The sequence below is a fragment of the Callorhinus ursinus genome, unplaced genomic scaffold (genome assembly GCF_003265705.2).
Source record: "Callorhinus ursinus isolate GAN/ISIS: 27379988/994484 unplaced genomic scaffold, GSC_fseal_2.0 scaffold58, whole genome shotgun sequence".
NCBI classification, from domain to species: Eukaryota; Metazoa; Chordata; class Mammalia; order Carnivora; family Otariidae; genus Callorhinus; species Callorhinus ursinus.
Genome location: NW_027397120.1, coordinates 8,667,652 through 8,677,104, shown reverse-complemented (window position 1 = coordinate 8,677,104; position 9,453 = coordinate 8,667,652). Strand labels below are relative to the sequence as shown.

The 9,453-nt window shown below is 53.8% G+C and overlaps 1 protein-coding gene across 5 annotated transcripts in view; it reads left to right on the top strand.

Annotated features, from left to right (window-relative positions):
* The first annotated feature begins 60 nt into the window (after positions 1 to 60).
* Positions 61 to 9,453, top strand: part of GPR26 (G protein-coupled receptor 26) — a 78,660-nt gene continuing 69,267 nt past the window's right edge. For all 5 annotated transcript variants that reach the window (XM_073884665.1, XM_073884662.1, XM_073884664.1 and 2 more), the window contains exon 1: positions 61 to 778. In XM_073884665.1, the coding sequence (XP_073740766.1) occupies positions 111 to 778 (668 nt within the window). In that variant the 5' untranslated portion in view covers positions 61 to 110. The remainder of the gene's footprint in view (positions 779 to 9,453) is intronic.

Here is a 9,453-nt window from a genome sequence, read left to right as displayed (position 1 = left end):
GGGGGGGGCCGCGGGGCGGCGGCGGCGGCGGCGGCGCGGGGCTGAGCGGCGGCGGGGGCGCCATGGCGGTGCCGGGTGGCGGGCCCTGAGCGCCGCGGCGGGCGCGCACCATGAACTCGTGGGACGCGGGCCTGGCGGGGCTGCTGGTGGGCACGATGGGCGTCTCGCTGCTGTCCAACGCGCTGGTGCTGCTGTGCCTCCTGCACAGCGCCGACATCCGCCGCCAGGCGCCGGCGCTCTTCACCCTCAACCTCACGTGCGGCAACCTGCTGTGCACCGTGCTCAACATGCCGCTCACGCTGGCCGGCGTCGTGGCGCAGCGGCAGCCCGCCGGGGACCGCCTGTGCCGCCTGGCCGCCTTCCTCGACACCTTCCTGGCCACCAACTCCATGCTCAGCATGGCCGCGCTCAGCATCGACCGCTGGGTGGCCGTGGTCTTCCCGCTGAGCTACCGCGCCAAGATGCGCCTCCGCGACGCCGCGCTCATGGTGGCCTACACGTGGCTGCACGCGCTCGCCTTCCCCGCCGCCGCGCTCGCCCTGTCCTGGCTCGGCTTCCACCAGCTGTACGCGTCGTGCACGCTGTGCAGCCGGCGGCCGGACGAGCGCCTGCGCTTCGCCGTCTTCACGGGCGCCTTCCACGCGCTCAGCTTCCTGCTGTCCTTCGTCGTGCTCTGCTGCACGTACCTCAAGGTGCTCAAGGTGGCTCGCTTCCACTGCAAGCGCATCGACGTGATCACCATGCAGACGCTCGTGCTGCTCGTCGACATCCACCCCAGGTGAGGGTGGGGGGGCCGGGGGCAGGACTGTGGGAGGGGAGGCTCAGTTTGGGGAGGGCTCTTGGTGGGAGGAAGGGGGTTCTTGTGTCCCCCCACGCCCCAGCTTGTGGCCTCGAGCAGGCCCCTATGCCACGGAGCCTCCATTCCTGCTTCTGAAAACTCGGGTCGGGGGAGGGACAAGTGCTGCCGGTCTTGAGACGGGTGCTTAGAGCATCCACAAAGCAAACCACCAAAAACGTGGGTGAAACAGTATGTACGTTTTTTGAAGCCTCGGGGTAGAAAGCAGAGTCAGAACTCTGTTGGACTTCTCTGATACTTCTTTGATGTGTTTGTAGATTTCACTTTAAACAGCGCGCGAGAAGGCAGTGATCTCTGTTCACTGCTTGAGTCCTTTAAAGGGTTCTGATGAGGGCCCTGAGAGTGTGGCTTAGATGCTTGGGGAGCCCCTCGAGAGCTCTTGTGGGAACATGGTGCTTTTCTGGGTCTTTCCTTTCTCTGTGTGTGGCACTGCCTCTGTCTCCTGATCCTGTGTGTGTGAGACAGTCCTCGGGCTGCACCTTCCTCTGTGGATCCTTAAAGGAGCATCTGAAGGGCTCTTGAGGGAACTCGAGGGGGGCTTCTCCTGCTCTTCCCAAACGGCACTGCCCTGTGGCCCCCAGACTTGGAGGCCGGAGGCACTTGCAGGGGGAGTGTCACCCACGAGGTTCCTGGGAAAAACCCACCCACCCCACCTGCACCCTCACCGGGCCACTGTCTCAGAAAGGCAGGTCGGGGTGGGCATTTCAGGTGCAGCCACTCCCTAGGAACTCCTGCCATCCCCTGGAGCATTTCGGGGAAGGAAGGAGGAAACTCTTAGCTGAGGTGTCCTGAGCTCACCTTGGTTTTCCTTATGGGACTAGGAACCCAAGGAAGGAAACAGCTGGTGGTGTCTCTGAGGACTCTGCCGTTTTAGATCTCATCACCCCAGGGAAGGGCAGCCTTCCCTTCTGTCGCCCAGGACCCTAAATCAGGGGGCTTTGGCTTCCAGATGGCGCAGAAAGTGAGCTAGACAGAGAACTCCTCAGGGGGGTGGCTGGGGGCAGTGAGGGAGTTGGGTCCTTACGGTGTGGATGCCCCTCCCCACCCAAGGAGAAGCAAGCTTGTGGCTGAGGTGGACAGACTGGACGTGCCAGTCTGAGCAAGCGTTCCTTCAGTGTGAGTTGTTTCTGCCCATGAGCAATAGAAAGAAGAGCCCTTAAACTTTACTGTGCGCACGCAAAGGCATGCACGCGTGTGTCCACTGTTTCGCCCCAGAATGGCCCCTCATTCCATGCCGGGCCAAGGCTTCCAGCCACAGAGTGTTCCCCGCGGAATCATGCACAGTGTTTACATGTGAATGCCCAATAGCACAAAGACACCAGGGCCTATGAATCCACGTGTACACACGTGTGAGCCACACGCACACAGTTGCACGTGTTCATGTGTAGACTGCACGTCTAACAGATGGGTCACCACATGTGCACGTCATAGGGGACATGCATTCACACTGACTACAAAGACACGGCTGACTCACTGCCCGCATCTGTTGATGGTTCAGTGTCGCTTTCGGAAATACTCCGCATCCGCAATTGCAGAACTGCTCCCCTTTGCCATCTCCCGGGGCGTGAGGACCTCACTTTAGAAGGTGCATCCCCAGGACTTGACTGGGGCTGTTTTAGAAGCTGAGGGAATGTTGTTGAACAACCGGGACTAGAACGATTCCTATCATGGGCCCTCCCACCATGAGTCTAGGCAGAGAAGGTGTTGAACCAGGAAAGGAATCCATTCTTATTCAGACCAGTGCACGTCCCATCCCTGCTGCCATTCCACATTCCAGAACAGGAGGGGCCGTGGCTTCTTTTTAGCCCATTTGGGATATAAGGCCATCTCTACTCTTGCAAACCTGTCACTGGCTCCAGGCCAGCATGCTCCCTCTGGTCCCCTCTGGGGGAACCTTGACCTCTTCGAAGCCCCGGGATGCTTTCAGGAACCCCGACTCCCAGTGCCATGGGGCGGTGCGGGGCCAAGGGATAGCGCTAGTCTGCACCAGGGTAGGGGAAGGGCTCCTGGGGCAGGGATGGCCCTCGGCCAGTTCAGACAGACCCCACCGGCCGAGAGCCGGCCTGAGGTTACGGCGTAGCAAGCAGATGTGATGGCACTGTCCCTTCAGTGAACCCCACCCGCCTTCTGCACAGAGTCAGGTCCCCAGAGCGAGAGGGTGGGTGATGGGCACACACAGGAGGGCACCAGCTTCCTCACAGCTGATCCACAGCCTTCTTTCCTGGCAGCTCTAAACTCTTCCTCTCCGTAACGGAGAAACTGCAGAGCTAGCTCGGTCTGACGGAGAAGGCTGCCCCTCGAGCCTCCAAGCCCTAGGCACGAAAGCTCCAGAAAGATCAGCCAAGCCTCCCGGGCTGGTTTGGTGTCGACAGCCAGGGGCACCTGGGGATCAGCAGAAGCCAGGCTTCCTTATCTGGACAGCCAGGGCAGGAGGTGGAGTCATTGCTCGCTGGAAGTTTTCCTTAACAGCCACCTCACTAACGGCCTCCTGAGACTTAATTAGGAGGGACCCGTTTTTGAGTTCCCTGAGGCCCAGGGTGACGTTTGTCAGAAAGCTCCCTGCTGGGGCCTGCTCTTCCCACAGAGTGTTTAACCCCGTGAGTGGCAGGCTGGACTCCTTGGTTTCAATAACGCCAAAAGACCCTCTGGTTTAAATTAAATCTGTCCTGAGAGACGTTCCCCACTCCTGTCTTCCTGTGGTGGTTTTTCAAGTTGCGACATTCGTAAAGCAATTAAGAATTCCTAATATTTATTACCCACCTGGTCCTCTGATTGCTCCATTTGCTTGGTTCTGTTCTCCCAAACCACAGCTCCGGACGAGGGCTGGTGGGTCCTCTCCCTGGTGCTGAGAGTTGTGGGCTTTCACCTGACGTGGGACAAAGGTGGGGTGCCGGGGCACCGACGTGACATCCCTGGTACCCCAGTCCAGCTGAGGGCCGCCACTCACCGGGATGGGCCAGGGACTTCTCCACGGGACGGTGAAGCACACTCATCCTTGTGATCAGGGTCTAGGGAGGGTTGGCTAAAGGGTCCACCCTGGAGGGCATCCAAGCTGTGGCATAGGAAATGGAAGGGCCCATGGAGATAACCTCACTGTGCCCTTGATTTTACAGGTGAGGAAATTGGGAGACCCAGGGAAGAAGGGCAAGGGCACTTGCCTAATTTAACAGGTCTAGGATGTGTTTCAAGCCAAAACTTGTGCCTGGTTCTGCCCCTAAGATTTATAGATGGGACAAAAGTGCAAATAGAGGCTCATAAATCATCTATATAAATATTTAGAAGTTCTAAATTAAGCTTACAAACTGTTAAATGAAATATGTTCTATCCTCCTACCTTGACAAGTATACATTTATAACACTTTGCAAGGCTGGGTTCAAATTTAGAATTCTCAGGCTCCTTGGAGTTCAGCCTCGTCCATGGTGGGGAAAGCTGAGCTGGCTCCCAGCACACAGCCCCTGCCTCTCCTTCCCACCCCTGGCTCTACCCAGTACCACGAGGAGCCTCCACTACTCAGGCCCCAAGCGAGCACACCTGTGGCATTGTCCACCCTCTGGAGGATGGGCCTGGGGACGGTGCCTGCTCATGTTCTGGAAGTAGGATCGGGGCATTTGGGCAGGGAATTCCGGCTTCCGGGTCCTTGGAGCTTGATCTAGAATGGATGATGTGGGCTCTGGGTGGGCACATGAAGTCTTCATTTCGTGGGGAGGGGCGTAGTCCGCCTCACCATCCAGGACCCAGGATAAGGTCCCCTCTTGTGAGATCTGAGGACATGACTTTCCACACCAGCATCCTGGCCCCAAACTCAAGGTCAGCTCCACCATTGGTCAGCCTGTTCCCTTGCCTTTTGTTTTGTTCTCTTTAAAAGCCAGAAAACAAATCTGGATTGCCCTGGGGGTACTTGGAGCATGCGCTCAGGACCAACTGCCGTCATCTGGAGACCACTGAGGGCCCAGACCATCGTGCCGGGCGTGGTGGTGTCTGGGACCGGAAGATTTGGGCTGTGGTCGTCTCATTTATTCACTTCAGATATTCCTGGCCTTCTCTGTTCATTCTGCCATTTATTGATGCCTACTGGGGAACATCTCTTTGGCCCCATATGTTACGATGCCAGAAAGCCCATCTCTTTGTCACAAGGAAGCTGTGTCCTATGGCAGCTCTTGGAAAGCCCCACGCTGGTGCCCTTGCTTGTACTTGGGGAGGATGTTGCTGGCCAGGGGAATTTGGGGCCCCTTACCCTCTGCACTGCAGAGTCAGCCTACAAGTCTGAGGACTCCAGCTGCCCAGAACTATCTGGAGAATGCATTCATGTGGCTAGACGCAGCTTGCTTATTTCTCTGTGATCCTATGGAGGGCAGTGGGATCTGGGGGAAACACCCCAGATCCTGGAGTCAGGAGTCCTGGTTCTGTCCTAAACTCATTGTGGGACCCTTGGCATGGTGTAAGCCCAGCTGGCCCTCTGTGTCCTTATCTGCAAATAAATAAAATAACAGCTCACAGGGCTACAAGATGTCAAGGAGCTCAGTTTTGCAAAGCTGTGGTGGGGGAAAAAATGAGAGCAAGTGCAGAGTGATTTTATTCTGTTGTTCTGGGCGCAGGCAAGCTGCTCTCATCCTGTGCTTCACAATAATGATAAGCAAGAGGGTTGCACGGCTGCCCTGCCCTCCTTCTGCTGCCATCCTCCTGGCCTTACCTGGAAATAGGGGGGGAGGAGGGGCTCTGGGCAGGGAAGATGGATCCGTCCTCTTGCAGGAGTTTGGGGAAGCAGCCGTGTGGTTCCTGACCAGGAGCGCCATACCGGGAGTCAGTAACTGGGTGCTAGCTCTGCTAGCATCTCACTCTCTGGGGGAGGGGGGCAAGTTCCTCTCTTCTCTGAGCCTCATTTTCTCCATCTGTGAGCTGGGTTAGGGGGATGAGGGGGTTTCCCATACTAGACATGACTGTGTGACTGTAGGGTCTAGCCAGTCTGTCTCAGAGCAGAGACATGCCTAGGCCCATGTGGATGCTAACCCAGACACGGCATCCACCTCAGACACCTGCGGCATGCCAAGGGCCATTAAGACAGTATCCACTGGGTTCCTGGAGGCCAGAGAGGGTCACAGAGCCAGCATGAGAGTCAGGAGTCAGCTCAGACCTCCTTCCTCTGGCATGGCCCCTGGTTGCCGCTCTTTCTGTCTTTCTGTCTGTCTGTCTCTCATACATGCACAGGGCAGAAAGAAGACTTTTATAGTGGGAGGGAGCCCTGTGGTTTTGGAGCTCAAGATAGTGCTGGGACATGGTAATCATTCAGTAAACATGTTGAATAGATAATAATCATGGTTAGCGTTTATTGAGTGCTTACTGAGTCAGACGCTGTCCTAGGTACTTTTTGGATGTTAATCTCAATAAGACCCTAGGAGATAGGTACTCTTAGAACTGTCATTTTAGAGATGAGGAGGCTGATGAACAGAGAAGTTGTGTAACTTGCCTAAAGCCACACAGCAATTAAGTGGCAAAGCCTGGATTTGAACCCAGACGTCAGGCTCTGGGGCCACACGCTTACTACCACACTATTAACAAGAAAGGCCTCCAGGTTAGTGGCAGCTTTCATGGTCTTGCTTTGTCCAATTGGCTCAAGATTTTTAAGGCTCACTTAAAAAAAAAATCGGTTTCAGAACAGGTTTCTACCATCATCTCTTTTGAGGAGGTCACTTAAAAAAATGATTGAGACTTAATTTTCTAAGAGATTTTTTAAGGGCTCATCCCTTCATACCACATAGACGGATTAGGTGTTTTCTGGATGTCAGATGTTGAGCTTTGAACTGCAGGCACCCACAGAAGTAACTTGTCTGTAAGTGCCCGCCATGCAATGCTTCCTGCTGTACAAAGCTTTGCAAGAACAGAGAGAATTATTCCCCACAGATTTTGACCGTGTACAGTAGGGACGCTGATCATTCCAGTCTATACAATGTCTATTTTATTCCTTTCGGGTCACTGAAATATGTCTGTTTTTCTTCCCAAAGACCTCCGAAGCTTTTACCAATATCTGCTTTTAAGTATTCCTCATGTCTTTAAGGAAGGACTATCTGGCGCAGCCAGGAGAGGGGAGACAACTGGGTCCTCAGCCCCTCAGCAGGGAGTTCAGTCCGTCCTGGGGGTGCCGGAGGAAGCTCCTCACTCCTCAAGAGCTTGCTAGCTGATGAGTCATTTCTGTGCCTGATAAATGGTAGCTCTAGTTATAGCTATTATGAAATTCCCCTTGGATAAACGAGGAACCAGATTCAGAGAGGTTTAGTGACTTCCCCAAGGCCACACAGCAATGAGGGCAGAGCTGGGACTAGGGCATCTCACTCAGAGCTCCTTCATTCATTGGGGTTATTCTGAAGCATCTGAGAAATGGACAACATTGTCACGGTCACAGACGGGAGGAGGGCCCAGCCCCAGTGCCACCATCAGTTTCTCTGGGGTACCCTTGATGTGGTGCTCATTTTTTAGGAGATACCTAGAATGCCTTATGCCTCTCAGGGGCTGAGTGTACCATGATGGCTCAGGTCCCAAATCTCCAGCAATTCTCAAGTCCATTACATGAACATTTGGGGGGATATATTTCAATATTAAAACAAAAGGGCCTGTGTTATGGAGAATATACCAAACGCACATGCCCTAGGGTGACCATCGTCCTGGTTTGCCAAGTACTGACGGGGCTCTCTGAGGATGCAGGACTTTGGGTTTTAAAACCAGGACCATCTTGGGCAGACCAAGATGAATTGGTTACCTCATGGCATCCAGACCTCCTGGGTGGGGACTTGTGCCTTCTCTCCATGCCCACCCATATCGTGCACATGTTACGAGAGCCAGAGGACATTGGTAGAAGACTCTGCAGAGACCCAAGTATAAATGGGGAGCCAGGAGATTAAGACTGACTCTTGCTGGGTGACCTCAGATGAAGTCTCCCAGTCCTCCTCCCCCACTGGCTGTATTCTTCAGATTTTCTGGATAAGATGATGCCCTGGTGCCTCCCAAGGGGTTGGTGAAGACCCCCCACTAGTTGGGAGACGACACCCAAGCCTCCAAAGTCAGATGGCCTGGGTTCAGATCCTGTTATCACCGGGGGCAACAGACTGTCCTGGATTGCTCTGGGTGGAGGCGGGTTTTCCATTTTAAAACTGGGCCAGTCCCATGCAAAGCATCCAGGATATGAGACTTTCTGTGCTAAAACCAGGACAGTCCTGATTACCCAGGACAAGTTGGTCATCCTATCACCACTACTCACCAGCTGTGTGATCTTGAGCAAGTTACTTAACCCCTCTGTGCCTCATCTGCTTATTTGAAAAAAAAAAAAAGATTATAGTTGTATCCGTCGTCAATGTACAGAGACATTGTGAGCATCAATAAACTAACGCACATGAATCTCCATCAAAGTGTCTAAGATGGGACGGGTTAAAGCCTCAAGAAATGTGGTTTTTTATTAATATTAGTTATTATAAATTAATTACTAGTGTGATTTAATGGTTAATACTTTTTCAGCCAGTGTGAAACCTGTTTGTATAAAACCAAACTCCAGTTCCCAACTCTACATTCCAAGGCAAGGGGAAGAAGTCCTGCAAGAATTTCAGGGGCCCGTTTTAATTCACTGTTAAAACAGTAGTCCTTGTGGAAGGAGGGGGAGGTCGCCCCCCTGGCATTCATGCTGCTTGTGAACCTGGCTCATGCACATTCCCTCCGCCCCTTGCTTTCCTTGAACAGACTGGCCTAATTCTGGAGCTGGGGCTCTATAGCAAGGGCCTATATTATCGGCCAGATTATCTCCACATCCTGGGCAGCTCTGTCTGCAGTCTTCCTCCTTGTGCGTTTTTGGAATAATGTGATTTATTTTAAAAATACACAGTAGATGGCGTGCCTGGGTGGCTCAGTCGGTTAAGCATCTGCTTTCAGCTCAGGTCATGATCTCAGGGTCCTGGGATCGAGCCCTGCATCGGGCTCCCTGCTCAGTGGGGAGTCTGCTTCTCCCTCTCCCTCTGACCGCCCCCCCGGCCTGCTCATGCTCGCTCTCTGTCTCTCAAATAGTTAAAATCTTAAAAATAAATAAATAAATAGTAGAAACACCTGCCCACATGGAATCCCGTGGAAAGGAGCATGTGAGACCTTACAGCTGGACTGGCCCTTCGGGCTCTCTGATGGTGGTAACGGAAAGCTCACTGGTGCTCATGAATTACCCTGTGCCTACAGGAAATAGGTTGCACAAACCACTTCTCTCAGTTGGCATGAGATGTCAGTTCTCGAAAGTCCCTGGAGCTGGTGGAGTCAGGACCGGGCTGTGGTTAGAAGCATAGGCAGCAAGCTCCTGATTCCATCCTCTAAGCTGTGTCCCTGATTTCCCAGAGACTAAACGTTCTATTAGCTTCACTGAGCTTGGTCCCTGAAGGAACCAAGTGACTTCTCCCTGTGACCCCCTAAGGCAGTGTCTATAGCTGCAGGCAGGGCTGAGGCTTTGGGATGGAAAATCCAGGACTGAAGGCGTGGAGGAAAGGAAGAGTCCAGGTCAGCCCAGGTAGAAAGGACCAGCTTTGAGAAACAGCCAAGGCTTCAAATCCTGTCTCCATTTACCAGCTGGGCAAACC